We start from the raw sequence: 23,280 nt of genomic DNA, 5'->3' as shown, positions 1-23,280 counted from the left end.
TACCATTTAAATTGTGTGCTTTATCAAATTCTGATTCCGATTACCTTGAATTCATTAATTTTCCATTGGCTTTTGACAAAAGAGAGACGCCTGACCATCCAATGAAAACAAATACACAGAGTTTGATTGACAGGTTCAGCCAGGTGCAGGTCTCGCCCGATGTCCGAGGTTATGTGTGCTGCTTGTACACAGCCGAATGGTCTCAGTAAGAGTTATCGATGTAAATAGATAATAAAAATACATGCTTATCAAAACATGATCGTGCAAGTTAAAGTTGATTTAGGTTTGTTCCAATAGAAATCATGTTTCGCTAACTGTATTTAATATTTTTTATGTATAGCGAATTTTAATATTGTTTCAGTACTGAAACATCGCATGAAAACGTTAAATATACATGTACTCTGTAACTAGTCGTCTTTTAATACATATACCTTTCTTTTGTTTGTTAAAAATTCGTTCAATTTTGTTAAAGTAATGTAAAACACGCGCGCCATTTTGAAACAATTAACTTGTCAGAGAGTTCCGAATGAAATCTGATGAACGTTTCAAACGGTTCTCGCACGCTTTGCTCGAAACGATTTACACGCTTTGTCCGAAACGCTAAACGGTTTACATGAAACTCTAAAAGGTTTACACGAAACGTTTCTCGCACGTTGGCCGCACGCTTTTTTGGTGTAGTAGTACGTTTTAGGGTCTGTAAATTTTGTCAGCACGCAATTCTAAACTTGCACATAGTCTTCTAAAATTTAGAAATATTTTAATATAGAAGTTATCTTTGAGAAAAGTTTACGTGTTTTGTAGGCGAGTTCAGTTTAAAAAAGAAATACAATTCCTGACATGAATCATGAGTACATACTGTTTAATGTTTATAACAATGCTTGCTACCCTTTGAAAATTTAACTCGCCATTAAACATGATCTCATTTTTTAAACAATGTTTGAAACGATTACATAAACTCTGCTCGACAAATCGTTTTCCTAAAATATTTTCTTCCTTTCTTTTTTCAAAACACGTTTTATATACAGACTTTCAATTACAACACATTTTTATAACAAAAGCCGAACTGAAAGTATAGTCATTATAATCGTAACATATATTTTCAACTCGCAGCAACAACGGAAGACCTACTCGGGGCTTTGCCACGAGCTCTGCTCTAGTTTTACATACATTTTACAGAGATTTTCTCTCTGAATATTAAAACCTTATTGTATATCATACTTAAGAGCAAAGAAAAAATCAATAGTATAACAAAGGAAAGTAAAATTGGAAACCGTTTAAAAGCAAAAATGTTGGCAATTAATCTAAAATACAAACATATAATAAAATTTCTTACCTTTAACAGGTTGGGACCAATCAATCAAATGGGATACTAGCATAAAATCCCATTTGTTACATGTATATAATATCTTAAATGGGCTTTAGATTTAAAGTGCAAAAATAAAAATTTTGATTTGGTAACTTTTTAATATAAATCCGATTTACTGCATGTATATCAAATACAACGACTTTAGGGTATCAAGTTTTCCTATAAGCCTATAATTTGTAATATTGATCCCCAAGAAATTTTAGATATACTAAGGGATCAATCTCCGTAATAGTACTGTTACAGAAAAGAGTTGTTACATTTCATCTATTTTAATGCAGATTTACCATATTTTGAGCAAAAATTCTACTTTTTGCACTTTAAATTTAAATCCCATTTGGGGTATTATTTCCCATAAGGACTATTACTTCCCATTTGGTGATTGGTCCTAACATGTTCAACGATCCTTAAAATACACTACACTGGAAATTTCTTCATACAAGTGACAATGTTTAAGGATGGCGTGTCTCTGAGCAAAAATACTTCAAATATGATCAAACAATAACAAAGATCCATATATTTGTTGGTTACTTACCTGAATTTTTTGAATATGTTAAGATGCAAATAAATAGGAAAGAAATTTTAATGGAATATTATCTAGAACTGAGAAACGTCTCGTGTGTCCTTAATGTTTATTGAATATCAGACATGGATAAATAGCTTTTTTGTCGAAAAAAGATGAAAAAATAAATGAACTATAATCAATTTTGAATCAAAGTTTGGACAACTATGCTTTTACTCGAAGAATTATTGCAGACAAATTTAATTTAAAATAAATGTTCGCCAAGTAACTAAAAATAGCAAAAACGGTAATATCATTTAAAATGAATGTTGAACATTGTTAAGAAAATATTCGACGAGCAGACAAAATTGTTTGAAAAGTGCTTTTAGTTCTGACGTAGGCCGGTTTATTTAACTTGAAATAATAAGTCACCCTATAATAATTGTCACTCCACTAAATATGCTGTGTTTTCTGTAGACTACCGCTTTTATCTATTAATAATAACATTAAAACACACACCGGAATTACCAGAATGATTGTTGTCCTTCTTGTGTTGTAACACTTCTCACCACTGTATACATGGTTATTTTCGCCCCGTGTATTTTTGCGCCCATCCACACTTACAAACATTTTCGCCTTGTCTTGAAATCGCCTAGACACATCTATGTTTAAAGAGAGATCCTTTGAGACAATGGAATTCGCTGACAACAAGGGCGAAAGTTGCGAAAATAAAACGAGGGCGAAAATTTCCCTTTATACTGTATATTCTATCATGATGTTATAATGCTTAAAAAACGATAAATACAAATTTAGGAAACTCAAATTTTCATTTTATAATCTTTTGTTTTAAAAACATAAAATCAAAAGAGAATGTGTGGTTTTATTCTATTCCGTTTCATTAACAATTTTAAATAACTGATGTCATTTTCCTTTTTTTTTTTTGATTAAAACTCTTACTATAGCCAAGTATTTTGATACACCATATGAGATTAACATGCTAAAATAAATATCTAACTTTTATTAAGTCTCTGAAAAGGAACGTTTTTTGACGACTTAATCAATGAAATAAAAATGTTGCTTTGTTGCTTGAATTTGACCTATTAAAATCTCTTTGACCATTCTGCATGAACTTGTTTTTATTATTTTTTTTTATTATAGTGCATGTATATATGAAGTTTATTATTGACATAGATTTTTTTAAAGAATTTTATAGGCCCACTTCTACGTCAACATGTTTTTGTACGTCATGGTATTAAAAAAACAAACATGGTTGTACTTTGAACCAAACTGACTCATGCTATGAATAATCAAAGTTTCTTTTAAATGCATGTAAGCTTGCATTATTAAAATTCAATTGCTGGTATTTCCTATTGATACCTTATGTTTTACTAACTATTTTTTAAATTTTAATGTTTTTTCTTGACATTTAAAATTTGCAATATGAATGAGCTACCTGTAGTATTGATGTACAAAATACATGGAAGGGTTGTCAACGCTCAATTTAATCGCTTCCCGATTTAGTTTTAAAGACCGAAAAAACAAATTTGATATCTATTTTGACGTCCTCTTCTATAACTTTCTGTTCGGTCAGTTTAACTCACAACTCAATTTGAACACCTTCTAGGTCTAATTCAATGCCATTTCATGCACATTGCACATTAAAAAAAGTTACCGTGAAGGCCTTACCATAATGTATGACTGTGCAAATATCAAATGATTTAGAGCGTTGTTTTTCCCTTCGTCACATTTTTATAAGTTCTTGTGTGGTCACAGTTGGTATGAATATAAAAATATGAATATTCTTATCTTATTACAAGTAAAAATAGCATTGAATGCACGAAATTATTTTTTAAAGGTAATATTTCAAGTGCAGAGAGATTAGGGTTTATTGTGTTACGGGGCGGACTTGTGCAATTACCAGAAAAATTTCAAAACAAATTACTGTATTTTCAATTCCAAAATATTAAGGGCACTTGGAAATTATTAGAAATATTGAGATTTCGTTTCCTTTCTAAAAATATTGCTATGTCACAAAAGGTTCCTGGACAATTCATTAACTCTCAAGTGTTAAAGCTGCTTGGTCCGATTTTATATCAAATTTTATGCATGCTTTTAAACGATGGCTATGCTTAGTATATGTATAATAATAGACATTGCAGTAGTTTTACCCGTCAATTATGCCAAATTTCAATGACGAAAAATACGTACAAAATTTGCCAACAAAACAAACGACATTAAAAGGTACCGCGTTATTTCGCCTCATGTTAAATTTCACCCCTGACGACGAGACGGGTATGGTTGTATTACGAATTTTACATCGCTTTAAATAAAGGTCGAAATGATCAGACAAATTACAAATAAACATGTGTACATTTTGTTCGCTAATATTTCCAAAGTCTGCTTTCTTTACAATCATTGCATAGCATGCGGGTTGAATAACCCCAATCATTCGGGGGACGAAACCAAGCGGTTTCCTCTTCTAAACATTCCCGTGATGCATTTTGGTTTGTTTTTTCGTTTGCCCAAAGAGAAATTATTTTTATTTACTTTGAATATTTCCAACTTTGAAAAGAGACTGATTCTGCTGATGTAAATAGAAGAAAGTCCATAACTTTCGAAGATAAATGATTTGTATGAAAAAAATGTTGATACTGTAATTACTAAAAAATCGGACCAAGCAGCTTTAACAACACCCAATATAGATCTAAAACTGAATAAATAAAATTATCTTGAGGATGTGTTAAACAGCAAACTGATTGTCTCTTCCCATCATGTATCAGATCACTTAAGGTGGTATGAGACATCTGTCGATATCAATGTGAATTAAAGTACATTACAATTAAAATACTTTCATCGGTTTAGAATTTTCAAATCTTAAAATATTCAACCAAGAATACGTTCAAAATATTTTGGGAAAGGTAAGAATTTTAAAATCCCCAACGTGATTCGAAATCATGACTAAAGGATTTGTAGTGAATGCTCTAACCCACTGCACTACACTGTTAGGTGACACCATTTCGTGAAAGAAACTATTTATGACATTACACTTGATCCTATTGTTTATTTCGATAAATGTTAGTACATAACAATATGGAAGTGTCCCATACCACCTTAAAGATTATGAAACTCAAATGTTGCCAATTACAGTCTTGTTTTGATCGTCGAATAATTAAAATATAAAAAATAAGACAACAAAATAAATAAAAGTCTATATTAAACTTCAAAATTGTGAAAATTCTCTTGTCAACACTTTGTAACAAAGAGATCATGGTAGCATAGACAAACTATGTATTTTGCCAGCCAACATACGCAGTGGTATATATTATAATGTGTTATGCATCTTTGTGGAAAATTAAATCTTGTTTTATTACGTCGAGATCACGATTAAAAGACACCTATTGTTTACTTTGGAAAATTTACCCGTTTGTTTTTGGATTTTAAACTATCCTTTCTTTTATTTCTATCTCAGTGTTTTCATTAATTTCATTTTGTTACGTTTTAGGTTTTCTCAGGCACGTTTCTTATTTTATTCAAACGTACGATCTGAAATGTGATTACTGGTTACAATAGATGTACGTTTTGAAATGTAATTACTGGTTAAAATAAACGTATGTTTTGAAATGTGATTACTGGTAACAATAGATGTAGTTCTGTAATTAATATAATGCATTTGTGAAATACATATAAAAGTATTTAATACTTTTTTCTTATTGAACATAAAGCTATTTCAATTAGAAACTCCAATACATGAATGAAGCGATATACATGAATTTCATTCACCAAAAATAAAGAGAAGATTTGCTAAAAGTACAATATACATATGTTCATATAAAACCAATGACATCAGAGATTAAAAAACTGTGCTGTTGGATATTTCAGCACAAATCAATTACCTAGAATTGTAAATTATATATGATATATTATTCAGTCAAAGACAACAATAAAAATGCTAGATAAGGGATAAACTTTATATAGTACGTTAAGGAAAGATATTCCTGTGTTTAGTATTCTCTTCAATAAGTTCGTTTGATATGAACACCTTCTTAATACTCGTAAGAAACTATCAAAGATAGGCAATGTATAAAAGAGCATCCTTTTCCATTTAAAACCTAATCGGAACAATATTTTATTTGTAAAAGTTTGGCTAATTTAAGAAAAATAACCATAATTAAAAAACTGGATTCATTTTCGGCTGACGGAGTCTAAATAACGTGCAATGTGTTTTTGCCTTAGTTCACCTCAATGACTTTCTATTCATTTCAATATGAAAGAAGGTAGTTCCGTCCCTCCTCTCGTTTTCCTTTCATTAGATACATTAGCTGGGTTCTGACGTTGGTACACCTAGGGTATATAAACAATTTAGAATAGACGTGCAGTGGAACTTCTACAGCCATGCATCCGTGCCACGTTCTGGCCTGTCTGGTTCTTTTTCAAACAGTGTGTACCTTACCAGCCAAATATTCGGACGGTAAGTCTAAACATTCAACATTGTGTGTAGGCTTTGTAAAAATAAACGAGCAGAAAATTAATATATTTCTATTAATTATCATTTATAATGCAGTTGAAGAAGTGATAAAAATTACGTGATTGTGAACAAAAGTGAAAGAATTCGAATGAGTTTGTAGCTTTTGGAATAAACAAGCCAAATTCATACATAATTTTTGGTAAATTTATAGCATTTACAATTCACGAGAGGAAGCTAAATTAATTGCTTAAGCTGATCTGTTTGTAGATTATTTGACACAGCAATAAGAATAAATCATAGTTTGATGTTCATGTATCAATGTATAGAGTTTTGTCATAAACTGTGCGCATATGCTATATTTTCAAAGTAAATTTCTTTGAAACTATACCAATGTTTTTTTTAATTGTCTTGTTAGAATAATCCATTGGTTATTCAACTAATTTTCATTGAGTAAAACGATAAAAAAGTCATATAAAATTGTTTTATCATAAGAGTTAAAAAACTGTCATTGTATTTATTCTGATTATATATGTATTTTCTAAATCTCGAAAGGCCTCTCTATTAAGAGGACTTAACAACCATATATACCTGTAAGAATGTTGTATACACTTTTGCAATTATGAAATCAATCAGCTTGCAAGGTGTTAGTCTTCTAGTACAAATATTTAGTTGTCGTTAATCTTGTAATTCATCGGTATACATGGTGAAGTCAATTATAGTTAGCTAATTTTGTTTTATAATTGTCATTATTATGGCAGATGAAATAGAGAGGTTATTACGAAATTTTCTTGAAAAAAGAAAGCATAAACATTTGCATGACAATGTTCAACGGAGAAACCCACACCATCATCTTAAAAAAGAAGACTTAGAACAGGTAAGCCTTTAAACCTCTCTCTCTCTCTCTCTCTCTCTCTCTCTCTCTCTCTCTCACACACACACACACACACACACACACACAACATAATATGGTTATAAATCAGCAATTCCAAATAAGCAAGATTTGCTCAAGATCCTCTGGAGACATCATTTGCAATTAATGTGATACCTCCTTTCATCACACAGCTGTTCAAATTCAACCAAATGTAAATGATTTAATTATATATTTCAAATAGCTTCACAGTTCCAATTATTGGACTTACCAAAATATTAGCTATGATGAATAATATGGTCCCAGCCCTCTTCACTTGCCAGATTGATAATCTATGACGATGGATATTTATGGGCATTATCAGCTCACCAATATATAGAAAGTTTATCAAAGGATTATGCAAATTACACCGCAAGAGAAATTTTGTTACCAAAATCTTTTAAAGACCTCTTTAGATGTTAAGTCTATGCATATCGAATATTGAACCAAGAGGCAATTTTAACGTGGTCTTCTAGCCTTTTGATTATGATAAATGCAATGATAATCGATGTTTACAAAATGGTTCAGGTGTAGCTTTCGAAAAAAAAATCAGTATAAGTTTGGGCTTTTGATAAATGTTTTCGATTTTCGATTACTCAAATGAAAGTTCTTATTTATTTTGATTTATTTTGTGAATTTAAAAGCTTGTAGCGTGTTGAATAATTCATACTAAGTTCTAAAAGGTTAACAATTGTGATCATTTAAACATTTTTGTAGCATACAAAAATCCTATAAAGATTTAGCATGCAAAAATTTTCTGCTCTAGAAGTTCATTATTTTCACTACAAAAAGAAAAAAAATCATGTAATAAATAATTACATTTAATTGTCAAGTGCCTTCTGCATCAATATTTTCATCATATATGATTTTGATCCTTTGAGGTCTACTAAAATACTAAGTAACCATATTTGCTTTCTACAGGACGAGTTGGATTTAAATTCCCTAGCCCAAGATTATGCGGAGCGTCAGACTGACTACCTAGGAGATGGTCCCCACAAGGTAAGGTGTCTGTTCAAGTTAAGAGTCCCAAAATGAAACAGTGTTCGAAAATAATAGGTGTGAACTTGTTGATATATAGTACTATTAGTTTATGGTGTTTTTGATTTCCTTACAACTTTGCGGATACGTGCATGTACAAAACTCGCAATAAAACAACGTATAAATAAGACACACATGTTGGTACTTTTATGCGAGGTCATTTTTGCTTCTCAGCCAAGAAACTTGAACAGAGGAAAAAAGGGTCCAGAAATTGCTGAAGAAAAAGATGTACACAAAACATTCAACCACATCAGGGTACTCTTTTTTTACTCAAAGTATCATATAAAAATTTCTAATGATTATCAATGAATATTCACATACCAGTATTTTGCAAATGTTCGAAATGCTCATTACTCTTGGTTTATATTTCTGTCAGTTACCTACCAATCAGGAAAAAAGAACCTTTCAAATCGACTATGGGTGGAGGTGGCCCAACAGAACTATTCAATACGCTATTGACTACGCTTCCTTTAGTATGTGTCTACATAAGTCGATGTTGCTTGTGTGAAAGACTTATTTCAATGTAATATAATAACTTTCTTTAATATACTAGTATACCTTACATGTTTTATGTTTATTACAAAATTATTCAAAATACAATACTTATCATAACATTATGCATAACTGTCCTGGAACCATTCGCGTTTTGTTTAAAAATTGGCTGTAATGGATTCTCTTCTACACACATGTATCTTCCTCTTTGTATTTAGTTTTCTCTAATTGATATTTTGATTCCCTGTAGGCCCCAACCAGGCGTCAGCAGAGAGTAAGATCAAGTCCACTCTGGCCCTGATGGAGCAGGCAACATGCATCCGTTGGGAGGAGGTGACTGACCCCAACTACCCATACCACCACATCAACTTCTACGGAAACACGACTTCGTGAGTGGGGGAAACGCTCAGTGGAATTACTCCATTATTATATACACTCAACCAAACTTCTAACTGTTCACCCAGTATAATGTATTTCATATATGAAATAAGCACATTTATTTGTCCTGTCGTCAGAGTTACTGATTTCCACTTAACTTTTAAATTGTTAAGAACGATGCATTCACCTTGGCATCAGGTTGCGATCCGAGATCACTAACACTTCCGGTTTGATTGAATTTTGCTCAGAGCCTTTGGGTTATTTTAAGCTGCCGATGAAAATGATATTATGCTTTCGAAGTAGAAAATTTAAAAAAAAAAGTTTCCTTCGGATTGCTTAATGCTTAAAACAATGTCGAGGTCAAAACAAACAGCAGATTGAAAGTGAATACGGTCTGTTATGGAAAAAATGCATACTCCAATATTCCAACGGCTCAGGCTTTGTTTGCAGTGATCATTTTGTACATGTTATGTGGTTTTAATTTTAACCCATCAACAAAGACTAAAATCAATCGCACAATAATGACAATCAAATTAAGAATGCAATGAAAAATACTAATTTTATGCTTTGATGTTTCGTCACGAGTAAATGATTTTTATCGGTGTTAAGAAGACATGTTGAGAACTTCACATGGTTTTCTTTCATAATTTCAAAATCATTCTATTTATTAGGGTGACCACTTAGAAGTTTTGGTGGGTGTATGTGCTTCTGTTCCAAAATTAAAACTAAGATTCATTTTATATTCCAGATGTGCTTCCTACGTTGGCTATATCAAAACCGTTGGTCAAAAGATCTGGCTAGCACCCGGATGTTTATGGGTAATTGCCATATTCCTTTTTCTTGATTTTTCCTTGTACGTGCAGTGTAAATGAAGATGTTTAAGAGATATACTCCGTGGTCATTTTCAGACTTCAGTAATCCTCCACGAAATTCTACATGCCCTTGGAGCATGGCACGAGCAAGAGCGGCCTGACAGACAGGGTAACATCAATGTTTTGTTTGAAAACATCGCCCCTTATGCCGTCGGCAACTTTGAATGGCAGCATACACATGAATATGGGCCGTATGACCTTGGATCGGTTCTGCAATACGGTTTATCGGTACGAAACAAACATACTCATTAAGGTAGTTTTTTAAAAAATTCAGCGGACACTTATTTTTGTTTTTACCTTAAAAACCCTTTTCTATGTTTATTTTTTTTTTTTTTATAAAAATATGTTCTATCTTTCTAAAATATTAAACATATTAGATTGTTACATGGAAGGCCTCCAAACAAAATCGCCATAAAAAGTTTTTTTAAAGTGCTCTTACGTTAGAAAGAAATACTACTGGTGATAGTTAACTGTCATCAGTATTACTTTCTTTCATAAAACGTTGTCTCAGTATTAAATTCTTTATCACGCAGGTGTCAATTTTATTTAAGGTGGAATGGGACACTTCCATGTTGTGACATATTGTTTTTCAAAATAAACAATTAAAGCTGCTTGGTCCGATTTTATATCAAATTTTATGCACGCTTTTAAACGATGGCTATGCTTAGTATATGTATAATAATAGACATTGCAGTAGTTCTACCCGTCAATTATGCCAAAATTCAATGAAGAAAAATACGTACAAAATTTGCTAACAAAACAAACGACATTAAAAGGTACCGCGTTATTTCGCCTCATGTTAAATTTCACCCCTGACGACGAGACGGGTATGGTTGTATTACGACTTTGACATCGCTTTAAATAAAGGTCGAAATGATCAGACAAATTACAAATAAACATTTGTACGTTTTGTTCGCTAATATTTCCAAAGTCTGCTTTCTTTACAATCGATGCATAGCATGCGGGTTGAAGAACCCCAATCATTCGGGGGACGAAACCAAGCGGTTTCCTTTTCTAAACATTCCCGTGATGCAATTTGGTTTGTTTTTTCGTTTGCCCAAAGAGAAATTATTTTTATTTACTTTGAATATTTCTAACTTTGAAAGGAGACTGATTCTGCTGGTGTAAATAGGAGAAAGTCCATAACTTTCTAAGATAAATGATTTGTATGGAAAACATTTTGATACTGTAATTACAAAAAAATCGGACCAAGCAGCTTTAAAGGAAGTGTGACTATATTCTTTCCCAATATTGTCACCTAACAGCGTAGCGCAGTGGGTTTAGAGGGTTTACTATTAATCTGTAAGTCATGAGTTCGAATTCCGCTGGGCGTTTTACATTTTTTTACTCTCCAAATATTTTCAAAACATATTTTTTGGTTAGTTATTGTAAAATTTGAAATTTCTAAACCAATGAAAGTATTCTAATTATAATGTACTTTAATCCACATTAATATCAACAGATGTCGATCCCTACAACCACAACCTGACGTTTGACCATACACATATGCTTACTTTATTCGAGTAGTATATTTTGTTTTATTAATTCTATTTCAAATGAAGAGTTTTGCAAAGCAGTCTGGACTTCGAACGATGTCAATTTCGGACACTGATCTGGAATATCTCGTTTCTAACAACAAAGAGGATTTATCATTTTATGACAAATACAGGGTGAATCAGTACTATGAGTGTACAGGTGAGATATTCTTTCTTCAGATCCTGTTACTTGAGATTATTAATTTAAAACCCATAGTTGTTTGAGTTGTATAAAAATGGATGCAGGTCATTGATGTGTGGGGCTAAAAAAAATTGTTGTATATTTCTAAAAATATACAATTCTAGCAACTTGTTCACTAACGTGCCTTAATGGTGGATTTGAGAAGATGAACTCTGACGGTGTATGTTCCTGCCAGTGCCCGGACGGATTGACAGGTTCAGATTGCTCTCAGGTGGACTCCTCAGCAGGTGAGTAGATGTCAGCTAAAGGTGTGTTTGGTTAAGGCTATTGTATATGGTACTGTTGGATATATGAATGAGCAAAATGCTTTTGTATTACGGCACAGTTGGATATATGAATGGGTCAATGCTTCTTTGAGGTCCAATAGGGGGAAAGATAATGTTGAATAGCTTATTGTTTTCTCTAAACTATTCAACACTATCTAGGTATTCATTCATTACATAAATAGTGACATTTGTAATAAAAAAAAATATATTGAGTCAGGATATCGATATTAAAGGGGCATGGTCACGATTTTAGTCAAAGATTTTTTTCCCCTATTTTTATGTTTACAATGCTTCAGTAAAGCATTTCTAATACGCAACCAAAATTTTAGTGTCATTTGTTGAGGTATAAGCGATTTACAGAGCTTACAATTCTTTACTATGTAAACAAAGATTTTTTTATAATTTTGATACTGAAGTATAAATTCTAGTTTTAGACAACAAATGAATGCGCGAAACGTTAGGAACTGTTTATTTTTGCTTAAAATGAATAAGAAAATAGACAAATCAGCCTGAACAATATTTTACTTGTATATTGAACCTATGTAAACAAAAACAGGGCACGAGCCTTGTTTACAAGACAAAGAATTGTGAGCCCTGTTTCTTGCTTATAACTCTACGATTTACTCTCAAATTTCATTTGATCATTAGAAATGCATTCCTAAAGCATTGTAAATAATAAAAACAGAAAAACAGAATTTGACCAAAAAAGTGACCATGTCCCTTTAATTAAAATAAGAAACTGTTAATAACTTCAGATAAATTCAATGAAAGAGGCTTATTTAATTTTGATTTAAAATGTGTCCCTTTCTGCATTGCAAGGATGCGGAGGGATCATTGATATAACGACCCCAGGGTCATCTCAGTTCATCGAGATGACATCATACGGCACTGGACTTCTATGTACTTGGCTAATAAAGGTACAATTTATTTTATGCACCAAGTAAATGTTTGAATTATAGATATATTATATTTCTAACCTTCCATTCATCATGTTTATGCCAATTGTAGACTCCCATTGCGACAACCATCAAGGCTACAATAGAGTCTTTGAACCTCCCAGACAGTGCAAACAACAACTGCTATCACTTTCTGATTTTTAAGGACTACCTGATTGGAGATCCTGGAAAACAGTACGTTCAATTTGAGGATACAGTGGAAAAATTTGAATACATCTTTTTTTTTAATTCCGAGAAAAAATCAAACGTACTTCACTTTTGCAGGGCTTGTGGAGATACCCCTGGTGCTGTGTACTCCAAGTATATCCATGGTAACCACAATATGATGATGATTCAATTTGACAGCGCGTCATATCCTGACATTACACCTGGAGCAGGGTTCCGTGTAAAAGTAGAGGCTATTCCGTCGGGTAAGTCAATGTCTTCAAATTAGGTGATAGTTTTACACCTACTGCCTACACAAACTTTACAAATCTCTGGAGTTCCAAATGAAACATGTATATTATTTATAGTATCTGCAAAATTAGTTTGTTATTTGTATTTAAAAACAGGTTGTTACAGCAACCCTTGTAAGTTCGGATCCACGTGTCAGGAGGGTGGTTCTGTTGACCAATACACGTGTCTTTGTTCTCAGGGGTTCTCTGGACAAAATTGTGATGAGGTCACAGGTAAAAAAAAATACAATTTGTCTTTATTTTTTCTCGATTGAAATATTTGATAATATAGCCATTCATATGAAATTAGTGAAATAAAGATTGATTTACTTTCAGCGAGTGCGACCGTTAGATCTACCTTTGAGAAGGACTATGCTGGAAGTATTTTTCAACAGGATCCTACGTCTGCCTTTTGGTGGAGCATTGTTACGGTAGAAGTTTTTTTTTTCATAATCACAGGAGCATGTTTTAATATGAAACAAAACTTACCAATGTTATTTTAACATAAACTTCTTTACCTTAAACACCAAAACTCTCGAAACAGAATTCAAACTTTTTTGTGATATAAAAATGTTTTAATTGAATGTTTCATGCGGTTCTTATTTTCTTTAAAAATCACGATGAATCCAAATCATGATATGAAGTGAAGATTACACACTGTTCAGAGAATACTACATTTTAGTATTAAAGAATACATTAAAAATATACATATATATATTATGTAATAACAACGCACCTGGTCCTCCCTCTAATTTTTTGAGGTTTGCGTTAGCTCAGCTCCTGTTTGAATTTTTCCTTTAGACTTTTGATTTTGAACACTGTTCCTTATCACCACCTGTAAAAAGAATATAAACAATACGTTTAAATGTAGAGAAGTTGTGCTTTTTTGTTACAAGAAATTTCGTTTAGAAAATACGTTTATTTTGCAAAAGTTTCCTTTCCTCAAAAACAAAGATACAGTAGATATAATGAATTCTTCATTAGATGACCATTTATTTTCTCATAAAAAGACTGAATACTATTTGAGCCTTTACTAATGAATGCAATTTTGAATAATGAACAGAAAAACCTCATGATAAAATTTTATTTCCTATATTTTTGGGAAATGACATTCTTGGAATCAAGGGTTATCGAAGTATTCAATACCATGCATATCTAGGATTATTAAAAGTACGTTCAGAAGTAAATGTCTCTTGAAATGAATCCTAAAATACGAACTGGCAGTTAAATAAATTGCGGCGACATTTTGCAGTACTCAAGTGGATATGTGCATTGTATGTGTATTGTATATGATACTCAAAATGTTAAAAAAAAAGAAACTTTGGTATATATAAAATAATTCTTCGAAAAAACACCATAGTGTAACAAAATCCACAAACACATTTTAAGGATGTCATCTCTCTTATCAGAGTATCTATGAACATTAAGTCTTACCCCTAAACCACTTAAAAATATGTTTTCAATGTGAGTTTCCAAATTTTATCTTTTTGGGGTACTGAAATCTATTAAAAATTGTAACATAAAAAATTGACCTTGACTAAATACCAAAACTTATTAAAATTGCATTTTTGCATTAAACTATTTCAGAAGGAAAAGCAATCTTTGCAAAAATGAAAAAGTTTTTATCTGGAGCTGGAAAAACCTCTTTCAACAGACCTATTAGAAATAAATAAGGTTTGCTGCAATCAATTACTTGAATAATTTTTTCCATTTTCCTGTGCAGAAGTCCAACTTTGATGGGACCACGGTCTACCCTAACTCTGGTCAACTGTTCGCCGTCATGATTCCTTACCTGACTGTCTTCTACCTGTATACAACTACCAAAGTACGCACAGAGGCTAAATTCGAAGGTAGAAATAATTGATTACTGGTTTATTGAATTACTTTTATTTACATCCAAAACTTGCTTTTAGAGAAAAAGAAAATATGTTACTGTTGGTCAGCAAAAGTAGAAATATAAATGACATCAATATCTTATTTTAAATTGTATAATGATTTAATTTTGTTTTCAGTGAATAATTGATTCTTGACCGTGTTTCAATCACAAAACTACTATCACTACTCGACAGGACGTTTAATATTGATAAAGAAGAATAACTGTTATTACAGACTTAAACCTTTATTGCTAGAGTGAAGGAAAATATAAAAATACTTACCTGCAGTAAGACAGTTTTCTTACTAGGATAGGATTTGTTCTGGCCAAGTTTCTTGTTTTTTTAAAGGGACCTTTAAATGATTTGAGCTCAAAAATGTTCGAATTTCATTTTTCTTTGTTGAATGTCTAGTTTGCTTAGTAGAGTCATTTTAACTTTAATTCTAACATTCAATCATTCAAAATGCCAAAGTAAACCATTTAAATTACTTATAAAACCAAATTAAAGAAACAATCAACATAATTTTAAAAAATTTGGATCCGAAATCATATCTAGTTCTTTTTAAGGGATAAGAAATTGAAAAGCTTATTAGTTAATGTTTCTTTTGGAATGGGACATCCTGAACTTTCAACAATAAATGTAAATGCAGCTTGAATCAAAAACGTGCATTCATTTCACCTTAGGATTGTTATTATTTTAAAGAAACTCAATTATTCTTTAGGCTTCTGATAGAATTAAACTAAACAGTCAAAGACTTTCTTTAATACTTCATTCGAGCTTTGAGGGTATCAATTATATCATTGAAATAAAACATCACAAAACCCAACTGTGCATGTTGTGAATTTTATTATTTTTTAAACACTACATGAGCTACTTTCATATCCATATGGACAACTAATAACGCCTTTCAATAACCCTCAAATTGTGTGATTCCCCCCACAGCTGCTGAGAGATGCCTGAACATGACGTACATCATGGACAACAAGACTAACGCTAACTGGCCGCAGTACTACACCAAGATACTGGTCACCGTGCTGGACGGGGGTACCGTCCTTAACGAGTACACCTACTCCAACCATACAGACACCATGTGGCGCTACACTCTGGTCGACCTTCCCGCCGTCAACGATCTCAAGGTCAGCTTCTATTGTCTCAATTTCTTTGATCAATTTGTGCTGAAATATCTTTGAAATTAACGTTTTTGGCAATTTTACACATTATCAAAATGTTAATGATTTTATTGTTTACTAACTTGTTGGAAACGTACTAGTATTAGTTAAGATTCAACAAATATATTTTATAAAACAACAAGAGTAACTGACTTTTTTATTATGATTATCATCAATTTTGATAGGTTGAAATAACTGGTGTGTATGGATGGAATACGTTTGCAATGGATGATCTGGCTATACTTCCGGGCCAATGTGGTGTGTATCCCTCAACTTAATTCATTTCATCTTTTAAGGCTCATTTGAATTGTTTATAATATTCTAAAATATGTCATTTTACAAAACGACATTTATTGGGGTTTTAATCGATCATTTCACTAGAATTAATTTAAATTGGTCACCTTTTTATTAGCACTAGGAATATATCTCATTTTTACCCAAAAATTTGAAAGGGAATTCCAATTTCAGGGTGTGTCAATCACCAATGCGTGAACGGGCAATGTGTTTCTGGCGAAGGAAGTTACACGTGCCAGTGTGATGCGGGCTATTCCGGTCCTTACTGTGATGTCTGTAAGTCATCATTCAACATTATCATAACAATTCTGATTGCCGAAATTGAACGCTTTCTTATATGTAGTAAATCACTCTTTAACCAATTTAACCAAGTGTGAAAGCCTCAATTACATAGTCGGGTTTTCCAATATAATGAAAAACCGCTTGTGCTCCAGGATGGAATTGGCTATTTCATTAAAATTTCAGGCACTTAATATCAGGGTAGGGGACTGCCTTCCCCCCCCCCCCTGATTTTCATGATTTTTGGAAGTTTTTTTTTTGTTTTTTTTTTTTTCTTTGCTTGTCAAGATTTTTGGATTAGTGTGCCTCCCTACTTTCAAGAACAATGCTACGTGCCTGAATATGTCTGGGGAAATCAAACTATTGTTTACTGCCTAGACAACAGCCGAATTTCTATCCTAGAAACGTTACACGATGCTGTGCATATCATTCAGTTAACATTTGCATATCATGGAACTTGATGCAGCAGTTTAATTCGTAAATTATATAAATAAAATAGATTTGAAATTAAAAAAAAAAGATTTTGACATATTTAGCAGACAAAGTCGATGGTGGTTGGTCAGTATGGTCGGCGTGGAGCACGTGCACGGTGTCTTGTGGCGGTGGTACCCAGACCCGATCACGCAGCTGCTCAGACCCTGCACCAGTGAACGGTGGAGCTGAGTGTGTAGGGCATGACACGGAATCACAGAACTGTAACTCACAGGACTGTCCAGGTGAGAAAGGTTATCACGGTTTTTAGTTAGGTCAACTTCTGCCTTCATTTTCTTGTTAATGAAATAATTTAAGTATGTACATCATTTTGCTGATGTCACAATCATTAGTTCAGAATTGTATCAGTCCACATAACCTGTATAAACATGTATCATTGAGGACATTTGCCATTGTTAGATAACGAAATTAATTGCTAGTGTATCTAATTTAATCATTTGATTCAAAATATAAACTGGGGTGACACAATTCCCTCGTTGAGTTAAGTTTGCCTTTTGTTTTATTTATTTATGACAGGTTAGAACTCAACAGCTATTGTATGTAGTATGGTTTTATTAATGCCCATTGGCATCAATCTATTTTCGTGGGTTTAGTGCAAGGAAGATTCTATTCGTAATTTGTTATGTAACATTGCATTTGAATGAGCATAAAATTTCACAGATGAACTCAAAACCTAGATCCACGAAAATTTGCTTTCAATGCACAATGGTAAAACCACAGTATACGTTGAAATAATATTAGACTTTTAAAAAAACCAGTTCTCTAACCTTACTCAACAGTCTTAGCTAGTTTATACCCATAAATTCAGTACCTGATTAATTCATTCCTCTCATAAAATGAATGAAATTGCGAATATTAGTATCAGGCGTAAAATTTAACTTGTGTATTATGCAGTCGATGGGGGTTGGTCCATTTGGTCGGCTTGGAGCACGTGTACGGTGTCTTGTGGCGGTGGTACCCAGACCCGATTACGCACGTGCTCAGACCCTGCACCACTGAACGGTGGAGCTGAGTGTGAAGGACAAGGCACGGAATCACAGAACTGTAACTCACAGGACTGTCCAGGTGAGAAAATGATGTACTTCCCTATTTCGTGAAAACAAGAACAGGAAATTGCAAACGCTGACACAGAATGTTAAAGTTGACATCAATCTGTGTATTTAGTAGTCAATGGAGGTTGGTCCATTTGGTCGGCGTGGAGCACGTGCACGGTGTCTTGTGGTGGTGGTACCCAGACACGATCACGCACGTGCTCAGACCCTGCACCATTGAACGGCGGAACTGAGTGTTTAGGACAAGGCACGGAATCACAAGACTGTAATAGTGACGGTTGTAAAGGTGAGATAAGGGTTCTCGACTATTTTCTTTTTATGTCACGTAACTCACTCAGGTGAGTTTTTTCAAGTGGCGTTCGTCCCTCGTCATGCGACGTCCGTCGTCCCCTAACAATTTTACAATTTTTAACTTTTTTTTGAAAAACTGCAAGAGCAAGACAAGTATAACCATTTTTAGTTTTAAGCATTTCTATCATAGGAGAAATGTAAATTGCAAAATTTATCACCATTCCAGATCGGGCCAGAAAAGAGCAAAATTTTCAAAAATCTTTTTCTCTAATTCCATACATGTGGGAAAAAATTAAATGCATGGTTATAATGACCATGTAACGTCCTACCAAAATCGTGAAATTCATGGTCCCTTGATCACGGGATCAGGTGCTAGAGCGGAGCCAATATGGAGAGATAGTATTATACAGTTGTTGACTGGGGTCGAGGGCAACAGTTGATCTGTCGGACCGGCTCGCAAACTGTTGCCGAAGGCCGCGGTCAACAGTTTGCGAGTCGGTCCGACAGATCAACTGTTGACCGAGACACAGTCAACAACTGTTTTGTCATACCCCTTCTAATCAATAACACATTTTCGCGGAATGTGACGTCACCGGTCAACAGTCTTTTTTAACAGTTCCAATCTAACAGTTCCAGTCCAACAGTCAAAATGCTGGACTTTTTTTCGTATAGAGTTGTATAGTAACTGTTTTACAGGGTCATAACAAAGTAATATGTATTAAATCTTGAAAAATCTTCTTCTGTATATTATTATTATTATTATTATTATTATTATTATTATTAGGATATCCGTGGTGCCTAGTCAGGGGTTTAGGCCATGTGATGTTGCTATAATGGCCATCATGGCACATAGTGTAAATTTATGAACTGTATAATAGTGTTTTCTGTACTTTCAGTCGTGGGAGATAAATTAATCGATTGTTATGTAGATAATGTACTGCCGTACTGTTCATAAATAGTAAAAGTCACTGCCCATTGGACAGAGATAGAGGCTTTAATTTTTTTTTAGGGGGTTAGGTCGTTTTATAAACATGTACCGTAATTTTTTTAGGTCACTCGGGCATCCTATTGCAGCCATAATTAAGTAAATCTTCTTTAATTTCTTATAGAGTATCTATAAATATTATGAAAGATTGGCCAGAAAAGACCTACATTTCTCTTTTTACCAAAATTTTACAACTTTTGGCACCTGGAGCCAGAGTATAAATGATCTTAGTTTCCTCCGACTCTTGCCTCCCTTCTCCCCCACCTCCCCATTATGAATAAATGTTTTTTTAACCATCAAGTAATAAAAGGCGGGGATAACAGTCAGAGGAGTCTTGACTTTGGGTATAGACCCCTAAAGGGTACTCAGGTGACCGTCACGGCCTGTGGGTCTCTTGATTTAAAGGGATAGTTGCAATTTGTAAACTCAGTCAAAACATGAAAATGTTAATTTCATCTATTGAATCATGCAGTCGACGGGGGTTGGTCCATATGGTCGGCGTGGAGCACGTGTACGGTGTCTTGTGGTGGTGGTACCCAGACACGATCACGCACGTGCTCAGACCCTGCACCACTGAACGGCGGAGCTGAGTGTGAAGGAGACATTAGTCAGACACAGAGCTGTAACACTGACGGATGTGCAGGTAGGAAACCATTAGTGATGGGCACTGCTTCATCCATAAAGGATTTTTTTGGTCTTAATGGTTGAAGTCAGATCTTTGTCTTCTTCTGAACCTTTAACTATTTTTTTATAATACTGCTGAACCTCATCGTTATTAATATATGTAAAATAAGTAATGGATATTGATACATATATCATGATTGTTAAAAGATGTGAAAAGAAAAAAAGATTAAGATGCCCCCCCCCCCCCCCCCCCGCAGAATAGTTAATTCTTCTAAGCATTATATTCCCAAGAGCTGATACCTTGTGCAACTGGTGTCCTAAAACATGAAATGGTGTGTGAGAAATTAATCTTTCGGGTCACCATGTTCTTTTTTAGAAACGTTTGTCTGCAAATTTGAACAAGAAAACGAAGAAAACTGCTTCCTGGAAGAAGGAACTAATGATGATTTTGACTGGATCAGGAATTCTGTACGAATCAAAGCAATTACAGCTAAATAAAGACTGTTAAAATATTTCTTTTATAAGTTATATAGTGTAAACGTACTATGGTACAAGACAATGATAATGTAATTTTGCTTCAAACAGGGCATCTCAATAGATTTTTTCGCAAAAAACCAGAAGTTAATAAACCTTAAACTTTTGTCAATTAAAAGTAATTTTTTACTTCACATCAATAATTTTTCGACAAGAAAAATTGCAGCTCATATTGATTAAGTATGGCTGTTTATCTTTCTCAGGGAGGAACGGATACAAAAGGCACAGGCCCGGGTCGAGCCTATTCTGGTTCGTTTTACAAGTACATTGACCCCACCGGCAAGAGTCAAGGGCAGAAGGCGGAACTGGTCAGCAACAAAGCTTTCCTAGGTATGCATTCTTAGCAGATAGGTTGTACATGCTATTTCTAGTTGAAATCGAGCGTTTCCATATTAGCAAGCAAAAAGATGAAATAAGTACCATTTAGTTGTTTATCTTTTATTCTTTGCTTATTGTCACCAAAACGTATCAATCAAACGAAGTGCATAATTAGAGTTAGCAAGTTTTAGTTTTATACTCGAGAAAGAAAACAAATGTGGTTCCTATATATTTATACCTATATACTGTCTCAACTGTCTCAAGTTCTTGATTCCAATGATTCTTGTTGATTCTCTTATGAAATACAAATACCTGTCAGTGATATACAATTAAAATCTATATATGGAAAAAAATCCAACATTTCATCCTTCACACGTTCCCTCATAATACTGTCCTTTCTGATATATTTCATTTTATCAAATGAAATATACAACATGACTAGTAGCATGTATATTTTATTTGATAAAATGAAATATATCGGAAAGGACAATACCCTGAGAATTTCGCCAATAACGATAATGTATTCCTTACGGGGATATACAAAGGCGAAAATCTTACATCTTTTATCTATTCAGAAATGTTTTAGGACTCGTGTACAATTATTAGCTTTATCATCCGGGTACTTTTCATATCGGTTGTGGTTGAAAATCCCCGTAGACCTTTTTCTTTTATGAAAAATAATGATGTAAATAGGGGGCGATTTAATACAGATTTTTTTTCATTCATTTGTAGTGAATGAATGAAGTTTGAGCTCAAAAGTATTTATGATCATCAAAATAATAAGCAAAAAGTGGTGAACTCAGAAACGTGGGACATAGATTAATTGGAAACAGACAACCCCATGAAAAAATGTTCAAATATTTTTGGATTTTTTTTTTTTTTTTTTACATTTTTGATTCAACTAAATCAATGTTGTTACAACAGAAACAATTTAGCATATGATATTTGATCTTTTCTATACTTTAATGGTGAACAGACCAGATTAAAGCAGCTAATATATTTTGGTGTATTGTTGTAGACACGGCGTACTGCTTTTTCTTTGCCAAACACTCCAAAGGCCGAGACGTTGGATCGTTAGAGGTTCTGACTAAAGATGGCACACAGGAAACTACACACTATTTGTTTAATACTTCCGTGAAAGGGTGGGAAAGCTTCTCCAAAACCATACAGCTTAATAGCAATACAAAGGTATCTCAATTAGTTTTTCTCTTTCAATTAAGTATCCAATGAATTTTACAATAAGTCATCGAACATTCAGTTAATTCACTAAATGTTCAAGAACATTTTATTTCCTGTATGCCGTTTCGATTGTATTTAAAATTAGTGACAGTGAATACATTAATGTTAATAATACAATATTTTTTCTCTGTTTCTTTCTCTATCTGAGTATTATATGACCTTTGATCTCTGATTACAGCTAATCATACGTGCCACAGTGGGTTCTGGTCAGAAAGGAGACATAGCCGTGGATGAAGTGACTGTGACCCCGGGACAGTGCTGAAAAATAACTAATCTACCTGACAAATACCCCGATGTACTCGATTAAATTCTACGATGTACACGATATTCAAAATACCTAATAAAACCGCCAAAATAACCGACCATTTACTGTTCTTTTCATTGAAAGCAAAGCCTTCTTTCATTACAAGGTCGGAAACTCTTATTTAAGAACTATTTTATAAGTTAATATTTGTAAAACTCAGGATTGTACGACGAGTTTGAATTTTTTAGTCAATGATCTGGTTTAAGAACGATTCATTAGATTAATATTGTTTACAAACTATATAGTTTATATGTATTTGTAAAATGCGTTTTCTATAGTTTATGAAATTATTGTATTTTATGTTCCTGTAGGAATTTTATTTTATGTAGCCTTTATTTTATTTTTGCATATAGTTTTTCTAATTCGATTTTTTTTCCGATTCTCATAAAAAAATAAATAAAAGTTTGAATTTCGA

At 33.2% G+C, this 23,280-nt stretch overlaps 1 protein-coding gene across 2 annotated transcripts; it reads left to right on the top strand.

The window, feature by feature from the left end:
* Positions 1 to 6,175: 6,175 nt before the first annotated feature.
* LOC128186973 (uncharacterized) lies at positions 6,176 to 23,278 on the top strand. 2 transcript variants are annotated; one of them, XM_052856970.1, is made up of 27 exons: positions 6,176 to 6,333; positions 7,089 to 7,204; positions 8,159 to 8,236; positions 8,450 to 8,530; positions 8,652 to 8,748; positions 9,018 to 9,156; positions 9,894 to 9,963; positions 10,054 to 10,245; positions 11,580 to 11,712; positions 11,859 to 11,981; positions 12,840 to 12,937; positions 13,029 to 13,150; positions 13,241 to 13,386; positions 13,528 to 13,644; positions 13,747 to 13,841; positions 15,134 to 15,260; positions 16,227 to 16,420; positions 16,639 to 16,711; positions 16,922 to 17,023; positions 17,563 to 17,742; positions 18,413 to 18,583; positions 18,686 to 18,856; positions 20,319 to 20,489; positions 20,847 to 20,938; positions 21,208 to 21,334; positions 22,341 to 22,510; positions 22,740 to 23,278. In XM_052856970.1, exons 1-27 carry the CDS (start codon positions 6,258 to 6,260, stop codon positions 22,821 to 22,823), a joined length of 3,345 nt encoding a protein of 1,114 aa, XP_052712930.1. In that variant the 5' UTR covers positions 6,176 to 6,257; the 3' UTR covers positions 22,824 to 23,278. The 2 variants fall into 2 exon arrangements, with proteins under 2 accessions (XP_052712930.1, XP_052712929.1); XM_052856969.1 differs by having other exon boundaries at positions 18,683 to 18,856.
* Positions 23,279 to 23,280: the final 2 nt, after the last annotated feature.

The sequence above is a fragment of the Crassostrea angulata genome, chromosome 6 (genome assembly GCF_025612915.1).
Source record: "Crassostrea angulata isolate pt1a10 chromosome 6, ASM2561291v2, whole genome shotgun sequence".
Lineage (NCBI taxonomy): Eukaryota > Metazoa > Mollusca > Bivalvia > Ostreida > Ostreidae > Magallana > Magallana angulata.
The sequence above is the reverse complement of the archived record's forward strand: the minus strand, read 5'-3'. Positions and strand labels throughout refer to the sequence as shown.